This window comes from Artemia franciscana, chromosome 5 (genome assembly GCF_032884065.1).
Source record: "Artemia franciscana chromosome 5, ASM3288406v1, whole genome shotgun sequence".
In the NCBI taxonomy this organism is placed as follows: domain Eukaryota; kingdom Metazoa; phylum Arthropoda; class Branchiopoda; order Anostraca; family Artemiidae; genus Artemia; species Artemia franciscana.
In genome coordinates this window covers 10386514-10411449 of record NC_088867.1, presented here as the reverse complement: position 1 = coordinate 10411449, position 24936 = coordinate 10386514, and the positions used below count along the sequence as shown (strand labels likewise).

Below are 24936 nucleotides of genomic sequence, written 5' to 3'. Positions count from 1 at the left end.
TGAGATAGCCATTTTGTTCAGCATAGTTGAAAACCATAATAACTATGTATTTGGGGATTATTTACTCCCCCACAATCCCTGGGGAAGGGGCTGCAAGTCACAAACTTTGACCAGTGTTTACATATAGTAATGGTTATTGGGAAGTGTAAAGACGTTTTCAGGGGGATTTTATTTTGTTTGGGGGGTGGGGCTGAGGGGAGGGGGCTATGTTGGAGGATCTTTCCTTGGAGGAATCTGTCATGGGGGAAGAAAAATTCAAGGAAAAGGGCGCATGATTTTCTAGCATTACTATAAGAAAACTATGAAAAATAAACATGAAAACGTTTTTTCAAATGAAAGGAAGGAGTAGCATTGAAACTTAAAACGAACAGAGATTATTATGCATATGAGGGATTCTAAAAATACTTTAGCATAAAGAGTGAGGTATTTAGGAGGAGATAAATACCTCGCTCTTTATGCTAAAGTATTTTTAGTAATTTCAACTATTTATTCTACGGCCTTTCTGATTCAGGGGTTATTCTTAAAGAATTGGGACAAAACTTAAGATTTAGTGTAAAGAGCGAGGTATTAACGAGGATACAAACCCCTTTGTATACATAATAAAAATATAAGATTATGAAAGTTTGTTACGTAAGTTGCTAATTTATAAGTTACGTATATTTTTTACTAATAAAAACGTTCGTTAAAAATTAAAAGTTCTAGTTGCCTTTTTAAGCAACCGAAAAATTGGAGGGCAACTAGGCCTCCTTCTCCACCCCGTATTTCTCAAAATCGTCTGATCAAAACTAAGAGAAAGCCATTTAGCCAAAAAAAGAATTAATATACAAATTTCATTTTAATAATTTATGTGCGGAGAGCCAAAACCAAACATGCATTAATTCAAAAACGTTCAGAAATTAAATAAAACAAACTGTTTTTTTTTAGCTGAAAGTAAGGAGTGACATTAAAACTTAAAACGAACAGAAATTACTCCGTATATAAAATGGGTTGTCCCCTCCGCAATCCTTCGCTCTTTACGCTAAAGTTTGACTCTTTGCCACAATTCTACTTTTTAAAACAATTAAAAGCTTTAGCCTAAAGAGCGAGGGATTGCGGAGGGGACAACCCATTTTATATACGGAGTAATTTCTGTTCGTTTTAAGTTTTAATGTCGCTCCTTACTTTCAGCTAAAAAACTTAGTTTTTTATTTATTTATTGTACGTAGGGTTGCCAGCAACGCCTAAAGAAACTGACCGAATTAGTAGACTCAACGTCTTCATTTTAATAGTAATAGATTTTACAAAATTATGTCCTAGTGCAATATAAAAATTTGGAAATTGCAAATTAACATTTTTGAAGAAAGTTTTGCTCAAAATGAGTATCATTATCGAGATGCCTGAGACTAGTAGTGTTAATATTATAACTACTAATAATGCACGGTAGCACCAAGCCGCCTGAGGTCAACACGAGTGCGCACGCTCTTCCTCCACCTCAATCTATGGGCGGAAATCGAAGCTTTCCACCCTGCTCTGGGAGGACCTGATCTTCGTCCGGCTCTATCCTAGATAATTTCCTAAAAAGCTATTCCTAAATAATGTCTTTAGAAAAAAAAATCACAAATATCCCTCAGACAATCAAAGCACCCACGTTCAGAACAATACTCGACCACTATCATTATCGTGGCTTAAACTAATACTGCTAGTTGCAAGTCAAAAATGACCAAATCCAAAAAGATAAAGGAAGTAACATAGTAGCCTAATCAATAAAAAAAAATCGTTACGGGGAAATTTTTAATTTCCCTTAATAATTCTAATTAATAAATCCCCTATCAATTATATTAATATGGGAAATTAATAATTTCCCCTATAAATTCTCTAATTCTTAAAAGACTGCTGCAAAAATATTTGACATGACAGGCCTATAGCTCAAGCATTTTGTGTTGGGATATCGAGACCCTATGACCACGTCCAGACGGGATTAAGAGGAATTTTCTGTATTAGAGTCTCTTCGGTGTAAACTTCTTTCTGTTTTCAGAGAAACTATCCAGACATGACCCCCTTACTAAGTGAACCACAAAGCAGCTCATTGTCTGAGGATGCCTTTATTTGTTTCAGAACAAAAAAAAAAGGAAAAAAAGAAGCGCGACATTTGAACCCGACTCAGGAATGGTAGTTTTATTTCAATTAATTTTACTGATAAAAATTCGTTGCGTTAAAGAATTTATGGGAATTAAAAAAAGGCCTGAAGCCGAACAAAATAGGCGTCGGATCGAAATGAAAACTTCACCATTGGTATCACCATAGCCAAAACCCTGTTGAGGAGGATAACAGTAGCCTTATTTGACCAAGAAGGAAAATCAGTATTTTGCAAAAAAAAAAAACAGTGATATCTATCTTTTTTTCTCCGTTTCTCTGTCGCCCCTAGTGGGGGCTGAAAAATTATAGAGAGATGTTTAAGAACTCATTTTGAAGGAAATTGCTATATCTAGGTGTTTTTCCAAAGCAACAAAACCTATTATGAGAAAAAATAATTTTTTACAAAAACTGCATTTTCATATACAAGACACACGGATACCGTCATGTATGGTAGGTTGGTTTAAAGATCGGTTTGGGTATAAGTGAGCGCAATGTGGTTAGTTCTTTTGTGATGTATACTTAACGACACTTCAATATCCCGTAGTAAGAATAATTGCTCCTACTATTAATGTACCTAGCTGATAAAAGACTATAAACCAATTGTTTTAGGTAGAATTTGCTTAAAAGAGTGGGTTGGGTAATCATGGTCGCGACGTCAGATACAACCTAGTAAAGAGCTAACTTTAGACTAGGGTAGCCTGAAAGCTCAAAAACGCGTTTTGTATTCTTTAAAAGAACTAACAGTACTTGGAAGGTGAGATTCAAATATCTAGGACCTATTGGGCTGCAGTCCAGTAGTCTTTCAATACTGTCGGAACACAACGCATTTGAGATTAATAAACATCATACAAAAAACACTTTTTAATGAATAAATCTTTAGCAGCTTCATTTAATCCAATCCTCTCTTCTGAAGTAAAAACTCTGGTAAATGCGAAATCAGATATTTTGGAATTCGACCAGCGAGAGCAGTTTTTCTAGCAGTGAATCTTCAAGAAGATTGGTAACAAGAGCAGCAGCACAAGGACCTTTGGCTGGTTCGATAAGGCGATTCGTTTATCAATTATGTGGCCGATACAATCCAACCATTACGTTATACTTTTATGTCGGTATTGGTTAGTTAGTTAAGATTATGGTCCGAGGACTGGTTTGATATCATTTTCCAGACTGTAGATAAAGTATTTCCGTTCCATGCAGAGTCAGGATGCAGTATTTGGGTCTACCCTGATGCTGCAGTTAGGGTGTACCCTAACGTTAAGGTCTTATGGGAAGTTAGAGTCTACCCTAACTTTGTCTGACGATTTCACGTGATGATGCAACGCACTTGATCCAGCTTCTGGAGCCCAGCTCACAAGTTCAGCTCTACTAAAGTTTTTTTCGTCCGGGAAGTAAGCCCTTTCATATTCACAAGTGGAGCTAATTTGTTATTTTTCCTCAAGTTGACAGTTGTGTAAGGAAGGAGGGAGAAAAAACGAGAAATAATAATTATTGCTAGTCCCTTCACAAAAATTTCTAGATATTGTTAGCGGATAAGAAACTTTTTTTTTTTTTTTTTTTTTTTTTTTTTTTTTTTTTTTTTTTTTGCGAGTTGCAACATCTTGGACTTAAACAAATTCTGAAAAATATTCTGTTTTAAGAAAAGTTTTAATAAAGCTTTCTTTTTAATGGAACATTTTCTTGCATTGGAGTGCCCTATTAGAACTGAGAAAATCATCCTCTTTCATTGTTGAAGGCAATTTGGAAATCTGCCAAAATGAAGCTCATTCTAGTTCATAATAACTTTTATTCTTCTATTTATTAATTTAGAATTTTCAAAATTGTTCTCTAATGTGATAAAGTTCGCTCAAATTTAGCCAGATTCAAATTAAAAATACTTAAAGGATTAAGACAGATTTCTATATTTTAAATTACAAAAAAAAAATCCAAAAAGTATTGCTTTTTTACAATTCAATTAATAAATAAACAGCTCTTATCTTTAATGGGGGAGCCGTCTAATATCAAAAATATGAGCTATGGGCTTTGTACGTCACGTATGGTAGAAATATGCCGCACGTGGCACACAGTGTGTCGAGCGTGATACAAAGGGGATAAGTTTAGCGGAGGTGTACGAAGCTTGGTTGAACAAGTTGTGCTCAAAGATATACAATAGGTAGCAAAGACCGTGTTAACCCCCCTCCCCCTAAATCTTCATTCTTTCTTGAGGGATTGTGACGAAGTTTCTGAAAATGCTATGAAAAACCAAAGCTTTTTTTTTCAGATGCATAGGCAATTAGACTTGAATATAGTCAGTTAAAACGTAATTGTATTTGGATATACAGTAGTTTTCCTACTTTTAATATAAAAGACAGGCTTAGAGCATATTCTGCACCTTCAGTCCTGTGTCTGGAAATTTAAACTTGCAAATTTAAAAACAATAAAAATATGGGTTTTAATTAAGAAAACGGTTGCATTAAAAAAAACACTTTTTAACCTTAACAAATTTTAATTTCCGGACTGAAGATAAATAGTGCAAATACAACGAAAACAAAATGTTCTCAGGATATGTTTTCATTTAAAAAAAGAAAAACACCTGTTTTCCAAATACACTTACTTTTTAATTGACTATTACAGTCCAAAAAAGGTTTTGTTATGTGTATTGTCTTAATTAAAATCTGATTCGGTTAAAAGAAAACAGTCCTAATTTATTTTTGCAAATGTCTTTTGTAAAGAAAATATTTATTTTGTTATTAAAATCTTGGTTAATCTTGACAACGAAGTCGTCATAAAATCTGATAGAAATAATTAATCAAAATTAGTTGATTGAAAGATTAATTATTCTTGGCTAAAATCGGTGCCGAGAATGTTTTTTTGAGATTTTTTGTATGTAAAACATTGCCTCTAATTCATATAGGAGTAAAAAGGTAGCTTCCCAATTATTGCCTAACTTACCTTTTAAAAATTAAGTCTAAAATTCAGAAAGAGAAACTTAGTTCACAAGCTCCTTCCTTTAGCTGGCATTCACTGTCTATTAAAGTTAAGTGTATTAACAGGCAGTGTCGGTTGAAACATCAATATCCAGGCACCTCCTCTTCACTAGTGCTTGGTTGCAGTAGGTTAAAGTCAAGTATACAACTAACACAATCTGTGTCTAGAATCTCAAATTCTGTAAATTAGGAAACTTTCCTGGCGAGGAAAGCAGAAATAAAAATTTATCATCCTTGCTTAAAAGGGGTACTACACAAGTATGTGTAGCTTGACTTCCATCCTTGTTTAGATTGATGTCTAGCTAAGCACGCTAGAGGAATGCATGACCAGACAGGCCCTTCAATATGGGTGGGGGGTGGTAGGGAGTCATCTCCCGCTAGGTATTTGGGCCAACTCCCTAATATCTTGGAGAAGATACGTTTTTATTTGGTATTTCCATTAAAAAGTGATAAAACAACCAAATTTTCCCCACCCCGATCTTTTGAAAAACACAATTGTCCCCCCCTCCCTAAACTTCTATAGATTGACACCCCTGTTGCCAGATATAAACTTTTAGGCAACGAAGTTCTGCTGGACCTGGATATGAAAAATCAGCAGTTATATAAAATTTACTAAAATTATTTTGTTGGAGAGGATACTACGGTTTAGAGATGGATGGTAATTTTGTTTTTATTTATTTATTACACGATACTGGAATATATAGCCTACTTTTCATTTGTTTACATTTCATTTAAAGCGTGTTTTACCATTATTGGTATTAATTTGTCTTTTGCCTTGCGTTTTTTGAGGGGTCTTTTGGTTTCTTTTTTTCTTTGATTTTCTTTCTTTTTGGTAATTCTCGGTAATATTGGGTTAAAGGTTGTGTGATTATTTTAACTATTTGCACCAAATGTCAAGACTTTTTACGTCTTCTTATCATAATTTTGTAATTGTTGTCTGTTATAAATTGATCTAGTCTAATTTAAAGCCTATTTTATTCCCACCCGAGGAAAAAATTCGAATCACATGGGTGAATGTTTCGTTCGTTTAATTTCGACCAGATTTGAAATTTTGTTTCTTAGACCGCAAAATCGTTTTCAAGATAGTTAAAAACTCCCGTGTTTGCACTGCACTGAAAATATTGTACTTCTAACTTATATTTATATGTATTTATTAGATAGTGAAATTTCAGAAAATTTAGCTTTCAATCAGACAGAGGAACAAAATTTCGGTTGCTTAACCTTAGCTTGGTTGTTTTTGCTTGACAGTATGTAACATACTCTTTCAGGACAAGGTACTAGACAAAACTACTATTCGATCAGCGTGGAGCTTAAAAAAAACACTTTGTTAGTTGACAAATACTTTGTGTTCAAAGGTAGAAGGAATTTGTCTTCATCATAAGCAGCGTATATTGATTTATATTTGTCAACAAGATTTATAAGTCCTGTCAGATTTTAAATATATTGTTGTTTCTCCTTTGTTGATTCTTGTCTATCTGGCTCTTTACTTTATTTGTTCTGAATATCGCTTTCCATCAGAAGTTTCAGCTTGGAACAGCGTCAGAACTTTGTTTCTGTAAGTGGAACATACTATTCAATCAACACTGGGCTTAAGAAAGCATTCCTCAGTTCGTCGATTACTCCTTTTGTTTTCAAAAGTAGATGAGTGTCTTTTTTCATCATTAGCAGTTTATCTTCATTTATACTTGTCAATGAGTGAGATAGCTCCTGTCAGATTTCAAGTATTTTATTGTTTCTTCTTTCATGACTCTTTTATTTATTTGTTTTGCTGTCTGTAGGCAGAACCCGCGTTTCATCATAATAGCCAAGCACTTATTACCCGGCTGTTTTGATTCAAGCTAGAGATACAAAAGACTTTTAGGAACGTTTTTAAAAATGAGTGTAGACATCAAGATTAGCAAATTTACAACTGAACATTACGACTAGAGATACTGTCTATTTTTTGGAGGATTCTACAAGCGCTAAGAATTTTCTTATTCTTCTATTCTTCTATATTCTTCTTATTCTTCTATTCATTAGTTCCCTTATTCAGGGAGCTAATGACGGAAAAACCATTTCTTTAGGCATGCAAAAGAAACAGCTTTTAACCCTCTAGAGACTTCTTAGATACTTCAGAAAGGGCATAATTTAAATGTGTCTCTGTTGCTGACTTAAGAAGGCGTCTTTGACAAAGGTACTAAGTGCATGAAAGTGAACGCAAAGGTAAAAAGATGGTCTATTTTTGCCAAGATAAATGACAATATTAATGATACTGTACATCAAATTGAAAGAAAAGAAAATCCTTGGAAACAAATGAAGAAAAAGATATGATATTCCAAAATATAACTGACAGTGTCGGGAAATGGGAGCCAGCCAATAGGCAATCTGCAAGGTAGTCAGTGTTTTCCCATATAGATACAGTCAGTATGCTTCATCTAATGGTGTGACTATCTCTAGGGGTAGTAGTTTTGTCTCATGGATCTGGGATCGAGTTGGAATTTTCCATATTTTCGTTTGTTTCAGTAAAGTGTAAGGGATTCTAAAATGTTGAGGAAAGGAGATGTGGAGGAAACCGTAGACTAAAAAGACACTCCCGTAAAATCAACGGTAATTTATCATGTGAGAATCCCGATAAGCCCCAAAACATAATCTACCTCCCATATATCCCAAAAATCACTAGGAAACTTAAAAAAGTATGCACACAAAATAATCTGTATGTTGTATTTACCAATAATTCGAAAATCATAAATCTCCTAAATTCTGGTAAAGATAAAACTCCAGTCACTCGCCAAAGAGGTGTCTATCAAATACCATGCGACTGTGGCAAATTCTAGGGATAACCAACCAGAATTTCGAGAAACGCCTACAACAGCATAAGGATGATATCACCAAAGCTCTCAATTCTAATTTTACTTCTGTTTTATTTTTATTCTGCTTTAAGCAGCCATGTTTTTGAAAATCCTAGCCACAAAATACTTTTTGAAGAATCCGCCATTATTAGCAATGACCTAGGCATAAAGCAAGTAGTTCAAGAAGCAATTGAAATCGGACTTAAGATTAATAATAATATTTCCTTAAATAGAGACTTGGGAGAATATTCACTAAATGCTCTATACACAAATTGAATTAAAAATGACCTCGCGAAATATTATAAAAAACCAATAGATATTAACACAGAACCTTTCACAAATAGACTTATGAGATCAGCAGCCAAAAATGCAAGGCTGGCATTAAAAACGTGTTTTTAAATAATTATCTTTTATTTATATGTCCTGGTTGAACTTAGCTGAGGTAAGGATGCTGGGACTGTTCTGAAAAACTTTTTATTGTACTTTTATTGATTTTATCCTGTTGTAAGTTGTTTCTTCTTATATCTTTTTGTGTTGCTGAGGACGGCCCTTAGACATAGGGCCGAAATATTCATTCTAATTTGTTTCTCATTGTCTTGAGAAATTCCCTATTTTTCTTCTTGTTTTTGGTGTTTGTGGGGACAGAAGAAACTTTAAAAAACGTTTGTGAAAATGTCTTTATACGTATTTTTCTATGTTTTTACAAGTCTGATAAACATTTTGGGGGAGGGACTTTAAACTCCTTAATAATGTCCCCCTGGATACGGCCCTAATCGTCCGAAAGGATTTTTTTTTGACGGTTTGATTATAAAGCCGTATGACTCAGGACTCTGATATTTCAGAAATAATTTATCTGTTAATCATAGTTGCTGTGTAAGATGCAACCTAGTTAAGAATGAACTGTAGCCCATAGTAACCGAAAGTTAAAAAATGTGTTTGTATAAAAAAAACTGTCAAGTGAGGAGTAATCGCCATTTGAAGGCATATTTTCAAATCGATTAATTGTGGATCCCGCACTTTTTTTTTTTTTTTTTTTTTTTTTTTTTTTTTTTTTTTTTTTTTTTTTTTTTTTTTTTGTGACTGTGTTAGCTTATGCAAGGTACCTCGTAACAGAGGTGGATTTATCATCTTCCTTTCTAGCTATCAATGTTTAAGGAACCTCATTTATAGGAAGAGCGTTTAATAAAGTATAAAAACTTTCAAATTTTCATGTGTCAAATTCCATTGATAAGTTGTTTCAGCATCCTTAAATCTTAACATGTTAATGTAATATTCCAATAGCGCTCTAAGCTTGCTGAAAAAGACCTTTTCAGACTTGAGTAATAACATCAATAAAGTAGTTATCGCAACAAAAAGGAAAGACACGCAATATTTAAGCTATTAAAATCCTATGGTCAAAACTGGTACCTATAAAACATTTGTGCTTTTTTTACTGTTAGTTACAGTTGGGTGATTATGAATTCATACTTACTGAATCAACGAAGCTCTGTGATAGTTAAAGTCCACAAAATAGAACCGTGTCTTCTTGATCTCGGCCCATCTTGGCTTTGGTTCAAGGCGACTCTCGTCCCAAAACCATTTTTAAATTTTGTCCTTTTCCTAAAATTAATTTAATACATGGGGGTGCTCCCATAACTTGAAATTGCTCTAATTTTTCGGGTGATATTTAAAGCAATAACATTTATAAGCAATATTTATTATAATATTTTACAATATATATAATATATATTATAAAATATTAATATATATATATATATATATATATATATATATATATATATATATATATATAATATATGAAATAATATAAAATATTATATTTTATAAGTATTTATAAGCAATAATCAATAATATATAAAGCCACAACGACTCAAAACAACAATGGATAAGAAAAAGGTGTGGTTATTTGACTTCCTTTTTTACATACCCAAGCCCTCTCCACTTTCCATTCCCTGGTGTAAATCTCGGAGGTAATGGTGTAAATTTTGTTATTCATTTTAACTATTTTAATAAGCATAGTCGAACTGATAGTGGTTTTTTTTTTTTTTTTCTTTTTTTTTTTTTTTTTTTTTTTTTTTTTTTTTTTTTTTTTTTTTGCTGAAATTAAACCTACGGAAGATTTTGTACGGAAGATAATACCTATTGATAGCCAATTTTCACTAGACAATTTTTCCTTGGAATAGAATGCCATGATCTTAGAAAAATCTGTATTCCTTTAACCTTTTGAACTCCCGCTAAACAAACGACATCCTTTTCAGATCTATGACGACGGAAATGTGACAACCAGTCAGCTAACGTTCATTCCAACAATATCGGATGACGGAAAAGCGCTACAGTGTCATGCCGAAAATACAGCTTTGACTGACTCCAGTCTCAAAGATTCCTGGATAATTGATGTACTGTGTGAGTAGCCCTTAAATGACTTGTTTCTGTTCCCAGAATATTCCTTGGAGAAAGGAAGAATCTTCCTTCCTATGTTTTATGTTCTTTCAATTCATCAATGTCAAATATTTCAAGGTGCCAAAGACAGTGAAAATAATATCCAATTGTTTGAATTAGTTAAGTTGAAAACGACGCAAACTTATATATCTTTAAAACATTAGAGAAACCTGGCAAAAATGAAAAATAAATCCAACTACAGTTATGTATTTTTGGTACTAGCGGTGCCAAGTTAATAAAAAGGAGAAGGGGGGGGGGAATCAGCAGGGAAAAAAACTTTAAAAAAATATGGCACCGAATAAAAAAAGGGCAGTATTCCTTAGATTTCATAGTTGTCTTTGAGGATCAATAGGTGGTTAAATTTTGATATTGACGGAAGAAAGTGATGTTAACTCGAACTAATTAATTTTGCTTATTTACCTTCCCACTTCAATGTGGCAACTCTGGTTAAACTGTGATACTACCCTGAAAACTTCTATCTTTACGCAATAATTAACGTCTTAGAAATTGCATCATGGATGGCAAACAGATCTAAGACGATTTCAGGGAACAAGAAATATTTTTGTGTCCTTTATACTTAACCGAATCTTTTTTCTTCGGGGTAGCCTAATATCTGGGGTATTTTTACGCATCAATGTGTGCTGTCACCAAATTTTCTATTGTTGATTTACACCAGGCGTGCAAGTAGGGAGTTGTACGTTTCTTCGGGGGTGTGGGCAAAAATTTTAAAAAAGATTTATATTTTAAAGTTAGATAAAAACCTAAGAAATCTGAAAAAAACTTGGGATTGTGGGAGGGGGGGATGGGAGAATAATAAAAACCAAATTTGTCTGATAATTTGAATAATAAATGCCAAGAAGTTTGGAAAATCTTAGGACTTGGACCCTCCCTCCCACAAGTCAGTGTTAAGTAAATTTTTAGGTTTCATTTTTTTTTTTCAAGGAAAACTCAACAGTATAATGCTATTAATTCACCAAGTAAATTATCCCTCAAGCTTATTTTGAAACTCCATAAAGTCTTCTTAGTCGAAATATTTTTGACATTCATTTTTTGCTTCATCGGGGTCTTTTCAAGAAATATATGGTGCCCATCACGGGTATTTAACGGATTGATTCAAAGGTCACTGATACGGTGGCAATTCGGTTCAACAAGCAGCTATACAGAATCTCCTGAGAGATTAACCCAGACGAAGGCATCCAATGAAGTTTTGCAAGGATTTTTTTCTGCCAGATGTTATTTTTGTTAAATTGTAGTTGTTAAAATGTTATTATTTGTTTTGTTAAATTCATCCTAAATGATAAATATTTTCACACTTGATTCTTATCTTTCGGTCTTACTGATTGATCACCCCAGCTCCTCTACCTGTGAGCACCCCTACTAGTCCTCGTTTCCAACGAAATGCTTTACGTTTTTTTTTCTCATTAAAAGCTTCTGTCAGTGATCACTACAAAAAGCGTCACTTTTATCAGATACCTACAAACGAAGCCCTGACTTGGATGTAAAGGGATTTTTCACAAGTAAATACAGTTTGCCAGTATATATTATTTCATAAATTCCCCTCTCCTGAAATAAGTCCATTTATGCTTTTCTGACACCTCTTTTCAGTTTCTTCCACCCTCGGCCAACCTTATTATTTTTTGCTATTTTACTTTTAAAAAATCAGTATCTATGCTAGTCTCAACTCATAAATGCATAATATGGGGGAGGGGCTCTAGCTAGTGTGCTTGTTAATTTTAGAGAGATTTTGCCACTTGTTCCATAATTTTCTAAATTTTTTTCATTCAGTTCACAGGTTTTTCAAAATTATTTTAAGCTCCCCCCCTCAAATAACATCACAGCAAACAGCCCCCGCTTCCCTTAGATATTTGTATTGACTTAAATATAGATATTTGTTAATAACTTGGATTGCTCCCCTTTTCGCTTGTCATTTTTGGAATTCTAATAAAGACTGGCATTAAATGCCTACAGAATAATATAATAATATGCCGTCAGCCTGTGGGGTCGTCTAACATGAAATGACAGGGGCTAATGAGAGGTGCGCCGCTTTAATTATTCACGCATCAGTGATTTGAAAGATTCATGACAGAAAGATATACCGCACATAATAATTCCTTCAATGAAGTTCTAAAGGGCTATATGAAATGTTAATAACACTATTTGTGGTAAATTCTTTGACTGTTATTAGATGACATATTGGAGAAATCAAACGGGATAAACCTCAGCGCCACTTGGTTCGTTCTGAAGTAATAAATAGAAAAATCCTACCTTTCTGAATGAGTAAGGACTGCAACATCAACACCTGACGTTTTTTTTAGATGGGAGAGGGGGTAAAAATTAGTTTTGAACGAACAACAAGTAGTCCCCAAATGGTTAAACCAAGAGACACCAAAGGTGATATGCAGCCTTGGGAAACGTAAGGAGTTAGCAATAATAATGTGTTCAACTAACTATCAAATTAGTTATTTAATTAGTATTTCTTTATATTGAAACGAAATAATAAAAAGAAATGTGGTTATTTTCTACTTTGCCCTGTCCTAAGCGCAAGGAGTTTTTTTTTAGTTCTTTCTTGCATTTGTTCATACCAACTTTGTTTCCGTCTTATTCGTGATAAAGTACGTACAATTACAACTAGCCTATAACTACGATCCATGGGGGAATTCCAGTGTAGTTTCTAAATTATTCATATTGCTTGGCTTACCTGCAAAGGGTAATTAACTCCTTGATTTCAAACCCGTACATACGAGACCGTATTCAGGGGGAGGGGTTTGACCCCCCTTCCCCTGAAATGTTTTTCCAGCTCGTAAAAACGTAACAAAAATGAATATAAAATGAATATAAAAAATTCAATGCGTTGTTTCAATTTTTTGTACCCCCTCCTCCCGAAAAATCCTTTTGTAACCCCCATCTCCTACCCTACAAAACAATCCTGAACACGGCCCTATATAGGAGATTGTGTTTTTTTTTCTTATGCATGAGTAGAGCTTATGTTCTGTCTTTTTTTTCTTTTTTTTTTTAGGTGAAACCGATTTTTTAAACATGGTTATTAACTAGATTGTGTGTTATTGACTTAAAAAAAATTAACTGTATCATAAGAGGTATTTTTCCTTATTTAAAATCGGTGTCTGTGTTGATTGTTTTGCTTTTATGTTGTATAGGTTCTTGACCTAAAGATTCTATAACATTCTCGTTGAGTAGAATTTTGTTATTTCGCTTGCGAAAAGCCAAGCTAATCCTTTGACTTGATCTTTGATTGGCAATACGGGGTCAAGGATTAAGGGAAGTCAATTGGGGGGGGATTTGCCTCCTAGAATATTTGCATCGCCCTGCCCTCTAGATTATGAAAATTACATGTTTTGTGTTTTCATTGAAAAAGCTGAAAACACAAAATTCCCCTCATCTTTAGATTTTGAAAGACACATTATGACCCCCCCCCCCTTTTTTTATGAATTGACGCCACTGCCAGGGTACATTCCCAGCTGCTGGAAGCCAGGGATTGTATGGAAATATGTATTAGTGTGTCCAAATAGTCAAACAAGAAGAAGAAGAAACTAGACCTCCGTTGCCTGTGCAACGGGAATTTTTGCAGCAACTGTGCCCTGTTCCTTAGGGCACAGTTGCGGAGCAACACGTGCAACTGTGCCCTACGGAGCAAAAGTCTCCATTATGTCCTTCAGAGGACATTTTTCTAATGCGGCTTCGATTGTTATCTTGAAGCATCTTTGATATGGTTTTATTTCGAGCTCCTACTAAACTGAGTTTGGTAAAATGTTTAGCTGGTCCAGAAATAAACGAGAATAACACAATAACACAGTTGACAATTCTGAATATTTATAGGATGGATAATTACAATTTCAAGATAAACCAGAATTTCTTTAAATAATCGAAACTAGAAATCAAATTTAACTTTTAGAATTTGTCCTGTACAACAGAATAATACGATACAAATTAAACCACAGTTTACACTACATGAATAATGACAACCAAGAAACTAAAATAAGAAAAAGTTCAAAGAACCGCGTTGGAAAAAAAATTCTAGCTGGCCCAGAACCGAAGTTACCTCTAGAACGTCGAAACTTCAGAAATTATTTCTAAGAGAACGAAGCAACTTGGTATAAAGAACACTTCACTTCTTCTTGCATAACTTTCATAGCACTACTCGAGAAAAATAAAATAGACATCAAAATCGAAAATTTAAGAAAATTTCAAAAAATCGGAACGAGATTGACTTTTCCGGAATTATTTCCGGGAAATCTGTAAGAGCTACGGAATTTCATGCTTCAGTTCTCGAAAACATCAATAAAAGTTCTATATGAGTTCATAATTATTTTATCTCTAAAACGTTTACTTCCGAAACTAGGGCCGTCTTAACTTGACGCCAATTCGAAGTATTATGTTTCGAGACGCACATTTCGGGAATTATTTCCGGGAAATCTGAAAGAGATACGGAAACAACGTCTTATAGTTTTCTGCTTAACTTTTGATGGTCTAAACTAGGAAAATATAAAACAAACCAAATTCACCAAAAAATTTAAATTGCCCCGAGGGCATGACAAAACTTCCAAATAGAAAAACCCAAAGAAGGAATTTTATTTCGGAGAAACTATTGTAAGCTCCAGTTGTTAGGAGATCGAGACCTGTCGAACCGCGTTGGAAAAAAAACTCTAGCTGGTCCAGAACAGAAGTTACCTCTAGAACGTCGAAACTTCGGAAATTATTTCTTAGAGAACGAAGCAACTTGGTATATAGAACACTTCACTTCTTCTTGCATACTTTTCATAGCACTACTCGATAAAAATATAAGAAACATCAAAATCGAAAATTTGAGAAAATTCCAAAAAAAATCGGAACGAGATGGACTTTTCCGGAATTATTTCCGGGAAATCTGTAAGAGCTACGGAATTTTGTGCTCCGGTTCTCGAAGAGCCAAATGAAAGTTCTACATGAGTTCAGCATAACTGTATTTCTAACAAGTTTATTTCCGAAGCTAGGGTCGTCTTAACTTGACACCAAACATCGAACGCAGAGTTTCTAAGAAAAAACGGTTTTATTTTTTTTTATGGAAAACTGTTAGAAATTTTAGGAACTTTTCTGGAACTTTTTTACTCTGTTTCACGTTTCCCTTCCCTCTGAAAAATCTCAAATGTTTAACTCTTACCACTTCGGGGCTACAGGTCGCTGATCACGGTGAAAAAAAACAAAAAAAAAAAAAAAAAAACTACGAAAGCAGTAGTGTTGCTCCGCAACACAAAGACAAGTTACATCAGGAGAAACAAACACTACCTTACATTTATTCCTAAATGTACCCTAAATTTTTAATACCCTAAATTTATTCCTACATTTTGTTACGTAAAAGTTAATAATTTAAGTACATGGATCACGAAGTAATGAAACGATTAAGCTAAAAGTAGGCCTTAAAAATATTGCTTGCACCTGTGACAGCTCTGGAAGGAGTTTTGCTATAGTCAAAGTTATTAGTACCTAAATGAAGGTTTTGAGGGTATTTGTATATTAAAAGCCCTATCGCTCAAGTTGTTCATTCATTGACGCATAATAGAACCGGTTGTTTTCACTAGTTTCTTTCAGCTTAGCGTGAGACAAGAAAAAGAAAAGTGACAGAATAGATGAAAAGTGTATAAGTTGAGCTATATATTTGCACATTAGGGGGGGGGGGGCTAAAGTATTTGGACAATCCGAGTTCAAAATCAACTCTTATTGTATAATATACCTCTATACTTACCCTCTATACTTAAACCCCCCCCCCTAATTTGCAAATATATAGCCCAAATTTATGTCTAAAGTATTATATTTTTATCTTACTTTGGTATATTTCATTAGGATTGAGTGTCAGAGAAATATATTAGAAGAACATTAGGTAGGGCGTATATCATACAAGTAACGTTTTGAGAATGTCCTATAGTAAAATTTGAACATATAGCACCAGTTTTCTTATTAATATGCTATTAGGCGTCTTTGAAGGCGAAAATTTACAATGAAAATTCAGATTCCAAATAGATTTTCCAATATAAACCTCTAATTCTTCCTCAGTTTGATTCCTTTTCCTAATATATTGTTTTTATTTTTGTATTTGTCTTAATCGAAGAAAACTTTTTTAATGTTTTCTTTTTTCCAGATGCTCCAGATCTAATTGCCACGCTTGGAAGAAGCCTAGATCCAAATGATATCAAAGAAGGAGACGATGTTTATTTTGAGTGCCACGTCAAAGCTAAGCCAGAGCCATTTCGACTTGGATGGAAAAAAGATGTGAGCGGTTTCTTTTCTAAGAATTTTAGCGGAATATCCTTTGCCACCGAAATTTAAAGCGGTCATCATGTCAAAAAAAAATTAAATGTGCAGTCAGAGTAAATTTTAAGTATAAGTCTTCAACTGGGACTTCCTTGATTAATATGAGTAAGAGGAATTAATTACAGGATAAAAATATACCGTGAAGAGTAAAGGAAGTAAAAAGTAATTATTCTCATTCTTAAATATGTCATTCATTGAGGAAATTCTCCATACTTGAGCTAGATTCTGAAAAAAGACTGATAAATTCGTCAGACAAAAAAAAAACAAGATGTGAATTTGGCTAATATATATGATTGGAAGTTTAAGTTGTCTAATTTCTTAAATAAACTAATACAGAATTTTTTTTTGAATACCTATTCAAAAATGTGTATGTTTAACTAAGAATAAGACAAATCAATCAGTAAAGATGTTAAAGTAGTACAGTGAAGGAACTTCAAGTAACAAGCAAAGACATGTTAGTTAAGTATAATTCCATTATACTTAAAAAATTTTTAAAAGTATATATACAGGTATATCAAACAGTTCGTGGTAACGAACTGTAGTAAGGAGCGACCCGGCTCAATAGTAACCAAAACTCTAAAAAATTGAATTTTGATATCAATAGCTACATCAAAAGAATCGCATTTTAATGCTAATTTTAAATATATAAGTTTCATCAAGTTTAGTCTTACCCATCAAAAGTTACGAGCCTGAGAAAATTTGCCCTATTTAGGAAAATAGGGGAAAACACCCCCTAAAAGTCGTAGGATCTTAGCGAAAATGACACCATCAGATTCAGCGTATCAGAGAACCCTACTGTAGAAGTTTCAAGCTCCTATCTACAAAAATGTGGAATTTTGTGTTTTTTTGCCAGAAGACAAATCACGGGTGCGTGTTTATTTGTTTGTTTGTTTGTTGTTTTTTTTTTTCTTTTCCCCAGGGGTCATCGTATCGACCAAGTGGTCCTAGAATGTCGCAAGAGTGCTCATTCTAACGGAAATGAAAAGTTCTAGTGCCCTTTTTAAGTGACCAAAAAAATTGGAGGGCATCTAGGCCCCCTCCCGCGCTCATTTTTTTCCCAAAGTCAACGGATTAAAATTTGGAGATAGCCATTTTGTTCAGCATAGTTGAAAACCATAATAACTATGTCTTTGGGGATGACTTACTCCCCAACAATCCCTGGGGGAGGGGCTGCAAGTTACAAACTTTGACCAGTGTTTACATATAGTAATGGTTATTGGGAAGTGTACAGACGTTTTCAGGGGGATTTTATTTTGTTTGGGGGTGGGGCTGAGGAGAGGGGGCTATGTTGGAGGATCTTTCCTTGGAGGAATCTGTCATGGGGGAAGAAAAATTCAATGAAAAGGGCGCAGGATTTTCTAGCATTACTATAAGAAAACAATGAAAAATAAACATGAAAACGTTTTTTCAAATGAAAGGAAGAAGCAGCATTGAAACTTAAAACGAACAGAGATTATTACGCATATGAGGGGTTCTAAAAATACTTTAGCATAAAGAGCGAGGTATTTAGGAGGAGATAAATACCTCGCTCTTTATGCTAAAGTATTTTTAGTAATTTCAACTATTTATTCTACGGCCTTTCTGATTCAGGGGTCATTCTTAAAGAATTGGGACAAAACTTACGATTTAGTGTAAAGAACGAGGTATTAACGAGGGTACAAATTTCAAACCCTGATATAAAACTAAATAAATAGTTCGCCAGATTGTACATCCGGGAGTCTACACCCGGAGAGTCAAGGGGCACAGGCTATATAATAATTTTTTCTCCAAGTTATTTGGGTACGACTCCCTCCTTGCCTCCCCCAAATGACATCACTGCCTATATCCATCTTGGGTATATTCATACCTGAAAACTGTAATTTTTTAGATTTTTATTTTGCTATTTGGAAATTATGAAATTTTTACAGCAAAATCACATTTTTTGCTTTTTTTGGCATATTAAACCTTGGAAATAAATAAGTTAAACCAATTAGTTTTCTAACTAATTTTTCTAATTAACTAAATTACTAATTTTCAAATTTAACTTATGAGTTTTGTTTACTTAGTCTCGCTATTTAAGGTGGCACTATCAACAAAAAAATGAGGTAGGCTATTATTCTAAAGGCGCCAAATTTTGAAACAACCAAAATATTTTTTTTCTTTTGGAGTCGAAACTCCAGCGAAACTCCAGCAAATTCTGTTAATTTGAAATCAAAACTGTATAGTCTCATAAATAGGTCATTTTCTACAAAGCAGAGTCAAAAATTCAGCACAAGCTTAATTTTGATTTAATTATGTTTATTTTAAATTTTTATTTGCATTGAATTTTTTTTTGCATTCAAGGTATAAAATACACATGTGTGTAAGGGTTTTATAATATTTCGCCACGAGATCCTGTGTCAGTTGTTCTGTCAGGGCAGGGGGTGAGAGCCTGGACAATTTAAAGGGGAAAAATAAATATTTGCAGTAGTAAGTCTAGTTACTTACGTTAGTTAAGGTTGGCAGGAGGGGTAGGGATAGAACGAGTTACTTTATTCCCAAATGCAATTGCACCTTCAAGGAAAGCTACGCCTTCTTCAGTTGGTTAGTGCCATATGTTTTTGTATTTTTGACATATGATTTTTCGTCCATTTTTCTTTTGTTTAATTTGACGCCCACTGCTACCAAACACTCTAACTGAAAATTAAAAAATAAAAGTATTTTTCGTTGAAAGTTGAACTACTGATTTTCTTAAAATTTTAAAGATATTTAGGGTTGTAGAAGTTCAAACAATCATTTTTATTTTTGATGTCCTTGGTACCTAAAAATTTAACGTTAAACATTTTCCTTCGCCAGTGAATAATCCAGAACAGGAACAAGTCGTTTAAGGACTATGGGACTATTTACAAAGTTCATTAATTTATTTTAATTTACTCTAAGCTACATCCAATTTTTTTGTCCTATTTGCTTGCAATATATTATTGAAACTGCTTGAATGCTGATAAGCTAAGCATCACGATGGGATTTATAATTGTTTGTCTGTCATGTCCAGCCTTGTCTTTTCACTGTCAGTATTATGATGTATATTTTTTTGGGAAATCCTTATGACATCATGCTTAATATTCTCATCAATTTTATAATTACATAAATTGAGAACTTCTTGAAATCTCGCTGAAATCACTTAAGGTCATATCACGGTTGCAGCAGATAAATATAAGTTAAATACTATGCGATGTCGCATTTATGTATAGTACCAGAAAAAAAAATGTATTTCTTTTAGTTTCTTTTTCCTTTTAATCAATTTTCTTTTAATCGCAGTAGATAGCAAAACTATTGGAGCATTAATCATCTGGGTATTTGTGACGTCATTGATATGAAAAATGTTTAAGCCCATCAACTAATTTACCCTTAACACGTTAATGTGACGAAAAAAAAATATTAATTTTAATTTATTTTTCCTTTTAATCAATTTTCTTTTAATCTCTTTAGTCAAACAACTTTAATTTAATTTTGTTTTAATCGCTGTAGTGTAGATACTAAAACCATTAGAGCATTAGTCATCTGGTATTTGTGACGTCATTGATATGAAAAATGTTTAAGGCCATCAACTAATTTACCCTTAACACTTTAATGTGACGAAAAAAAATATTAATTTTAATTTCTTTTTCTTTTTAATCAATTTTCTTTTAATCTCTTTAGTCAAACAACTTTAATTTAATTTTGTTTTAATCGATGTAGATACTAAAACCATTAGAGCATTAGTCATCTGGGTATTTGTGACGTCATTGATATGAAAAATGTTTAAGGCCATCAAATAATTTACCCTTAACACGATAATCTTTTTTTGTTTTTACACCAGAAAATTGTAGCATGCCAATTTTCAAGGAAAATAATAGGGTTTTTGTTTTTCGAAAAAAAATCACAGATAAATAGATAAATATACATAGGCTGCATACAATTATTATTTGTAAATTTCTTTTTAAGTTTTTTTTTTTAAAATCTCTTTTGCGAAATAAATTTAACTTCATTTAGTTTCATTCGCTGCGGGAAGTAAACCATTAAGGCGTTTTAATAACTGATACTTATTATTTAAATTTTTATAATTACTTAAATTGAGAACTTCTTAAAGTCTCACTGAAAGTATTTTGGGTCTTGTCATGGCTGCAACAGCACCTGCAACCTAGTAAAGAGGAAACTACAGCCCAGAGTAACCCAAAATTAAAATGCCTTTTGAAAGAGAGTGTCTAGCGATAAATATTCTACATCTAAAAAGGATTCAGGAATGATAACTATTATATAGGTTTATCTTAATACAACAGTCTATTTAAAAATCATAGTAATATGCTCTTTCATGTTGTATTTATGTAAATATCTTTTAGACTTCTGGCAAATCAAAAACACCAAAGCTATTCAGCTTTTGGATGAAATTGTCTCTCGCGGCGCCTTTTCAAAATTGCAGCACTCACTTATAGAATATGATAAGACGGAAGCAGTTAAATGTTTATGGTTTCCAACTGTAAACAGTTTCAGGTTATAGTATATAAAGCTTAACTAAATTTATACTTTGGAATATAATTATACTTTCCAATAATTGGTTGAAATGATTTCAGCATACATACATACTCACACAGGATATAGTACATAGTACCAGATACCAGTACCGATACCAGAATACACTTGAGTGAGTCACTTCAAAATAGTACGCTTCAATGACCCCGTAGTATATGTTCTAGTGGGAATTTTTAACTAGACATGAGCAACAACTTTAACTATGTGATTGAGAAAAACTTTCAGTACTTTCAGTTTCTCAGTATATAGACCAAAGTACAAAAACTTATTGATAAGGAACTAACAGTGTTCAGTAATTTTCGGGGGAAGGGGGGGGAGACGCTAATATGTAAAACCCAATTCTTACAAAGGATCTAAAAATAAAATTATATTAAATTAGCTCGAAGTGGATACTATTTTTCGAAGTTCATGTTTGTAAGGGGCTTGTGAATGTGTTCGGTGTTAGCATATTTTAGGGGGAAGGGGAAGACCTTATAGCACAAGACCTGATTCTCACAAAGGGTTTAGGATAAGAATTGTATAAAATTAGCAATTGCAAAGGATTCAAAAATAAAACTATATAAAATGAGCAAAAAGCAGATACAGTTGCTAGGACACTTAACCCTAATTAAAAATTAAATTTTTGCTAACAACTCACTGCAACACTAAGCCACCAGAGGCCAATACACCTGTTCAAGCTCCTACTCCATCTCAGTCTGTTTACAGCTTCCCTCTTTACTCTCTCCAAGAAATCCCCTTTTCCCTTAAATCCTTTTTACGACCTCCTCGCCCCATTCAGGGATGACTTGCTTTTCCCTTTGCCCTAGATGTTTGGCCAAAAAGAACAACCTTTGGAAATCTGTCATCCTTCATCCGCAGAACGTCTTGGAAATGCAGTACTTCAGAAGTTTTCTCCACAATACTGAAGAAGTTTTCCACAAAATTAAAAAAAGTGAAATTTATCCACTTTTTTCTTTTCTATTGTCAAGCAAACCAAATCCAAAATAAAAATCGGAGTAAATGAAATTAAAGTTACGTTTGGTGCTAGGACATTTTAGCAGAAAGCGCGTTAATACCTGAGACCCAGGTCTCAAAAAGGTCAAAAAGGACTTAAAAATAAAGCTATATAAAATTAGCACTCAGCAGATACAATCTTGTGTGGCCCATATTTGTTAGAGGGTTGTGAAAATACTTAGTTATAGTTGTAGGGCGTTTTAACAATTATAAATTGTATTTGAAGTACCTCAGAAGTTTCCTCCGCTGTACTCAAAAAGTTCTCCACCAAGTAATTAGAATGATACTTCATCCTCTTCTTTTTGTCTATTTTCAAATTCAACAAATCCAAAACAAAAATTGGAATAAATGACATGGTAATCAGATAAGCTAAATGAAAATAATGGAAATAAACAAAAATTGAAATAAAAATTGTGAAAATTGGAATTATAAGAGAATGGAAACATACCAATAGGAAGGTCTGTCCCATCTCTACTACAATCGTTTCAAGTTTATAGTCAAACAAAAAAAGAGTCGGAAACAGTCTATCAAGGGAATATACCACATTGTGCCATCGGTATCCAATACACCTTCTTTGCAGTCCCGTCTGTAGTAATTTATTTTGGGGATGGGAGAACAATTCATAGAAAAGGCAAAACTGGAAAATTATATGAAAAAATAGAAAAAGATTTCAAAGTTCATTAAATTCCTGAGTTTTTTTTTGTGGGGGGAGATCCTTATTTCCAAGCGTTGGCTGTTATGCTGCGAGTTTGGGCATAGTGGTGCCGATGAAAACTTTGAGAGGGTGTCTTAACATATAAATTCAGATAATGTCTTAAAATATGTTATCTTAAGAATAAAGTCAAGTCGTGACTATATATTATTTCCAATAAACCAATGTACTAGCATTATTTACTCTCCAGGTGTTGTTTTAATTGTGATTTTTGAAATTCTTTTCTCTACAAGATTATTTGTTTTGTTTTAGAAGTTTGGATACAAGTTTTATGTTGACTGACGCATAAAATTTCAAAAACTGTTAACGGAAAAAAAAATAAACCAATCTTTGACACTTGCTTTTACAGCTCAGTTTAGGGGCTCAGTGTTTTTATTCATTTGTTTAATTTTTTCTCCCCGAATTCAAACACCTCCAAGGGGAAGAGTGATAAGAAGTTAGGATAGAATTTGATGAAATTGCACTTCCGAAGATGGTCTAAGGATTAAACGAAGGGACTCTTCAAAAAATGGACCTCAGTGGCAGTAATCTTAATATTTAAAGGGATCTTAAACATTTTGATTTCAAACAGTTTGTGGTAACCAGCTGTAAATAAGGAGCGACATAGCTAAATTGTAACCGAAGCTTTAAAAAGCAGAGTCTTAATATTAATAAATATAGATTTTTGGGTGTTTAAATAGCCCAAGTTTAAAATCACTAAATGTGTGTTTCTTTGCCTTAAAAAATAGCACTCAGTGAAAATGTATTTTTTTTAAATACACCACTAAAGCTATCCCTTGGCTTGTATATTGTACAAAATTGGGATACCCTGCTATCCCTTTTTTACGCAACTTTAAAGATTTTAATGGTAAGATTTTTTCCATGTATTCCAACAATTATACTTTTTTTTTTACCTTGGTTGCAGTTATGTGGATTACTTCTTGGGACATGTGAAAAGCAGTTATTGAAAAGCAGGAAATATATCCTTATGTATTTTATAATTTTTTCTTTGTTTTTTTTTTTATCCAAGTAAAAAAAAACAACTTGAATTAGCAGCCATAGAGTGATAATATTAATGTTGTTACTCATAATGTGAATCTATGATGCACCGTAACGAACTATGCGCCGTGCATCACAAAACAAATTGAAGAGAGTTGTTTAAAACATAATTTCAAAAGCAAAAGGCTAAAAACTTTATAATCGAGATCTGCTCAGTTAGAAAATTATGTACAAATCTAATTCTAAGAAATGAAGATTTCATATGATTTAAATGGCGGCCGGGGGTTACCCCTCCCCCCGAAAAATACCCCCTAGAAAATAATTCATTCCGAAAAATACTTGGAAAATCCCCCCCCACGGAGTATATAAAAAATCATGGAGCCTAATAGAAATAAAAACAATAGGACGTAATTTTTTTATGAAAAAGACTATGTTAACAAAAAACGAGCAGAAAATAATTTAAAAGACCTTTTCCACACAAAAAAATTGTCAAAGAAAAGGGTTAAGCTTCATTACGCCAAAAACTAGCAGAAATAAATTCAAATAATTTTCCAGGCTTAAAACTACCACAAATTACCATCAATAAAAAAAACAAAATAAAATTACTATAGATAAACGAGTGAAACACGGGGGGGGGTATTTTCATCGGATGCATTTTCTACGGGGGGGGGGGGGTATTTTCCGCGGAGGGTATCCGCGAGTTGTATTTTCTACAGGAGGATTTTCAGCGGGGGTATTTTCTGCTTTTTCCCACAGGGGGGGATTTCAGGGGTGGGGTGTGAGTGCCTAGAACCAATTTAAATTATCTCAACTCGAATCGCGCTCAATTAGGATTGGGTTACGCTTATTTAGAAAAACACTCAAATACTCAACTTCCAAAAAATGAAGGTTTCATGGTGATCACATTGAGCTTTTGATCGAACTAAAATAGAGATTGAGAATTGAAATCACGATCAGTTGACTTGAATCGAGATTTCATACTCAAAACGAAATTAGAAAACTATACAACAAAATTCTAAGGAATATAGATTTCGTTGACATCGAACTGTATTTTCGCAGCTGTAGGAACGTTCCATCATAT

General features: G+C 33.5%; 1 protein-coding gene across 1 annotated transcript in view; it reads left to right on the top strand.

Annotated features, from left to right (window-relative positions):
• Window positions 1–24936, top strand: part of LOC136026968 (nephrin-like) — a 189896-nt gene that overhangs the window by 133656 nt on the left and 31304 nt on the right. The window contains exons 8-9 of the mRNA XM_065703837.1: window positions 10162–10306; window positions 16473–16603. Coding sequence (XP_065559909.1) covers window positions 10162–10306; window positions 16473–16603 — 276 coding nt within the window. The remainder of the gene's footprint in view (window positions 1–10161; window positions 10307–16472; window positions 16604–24936) is intronic.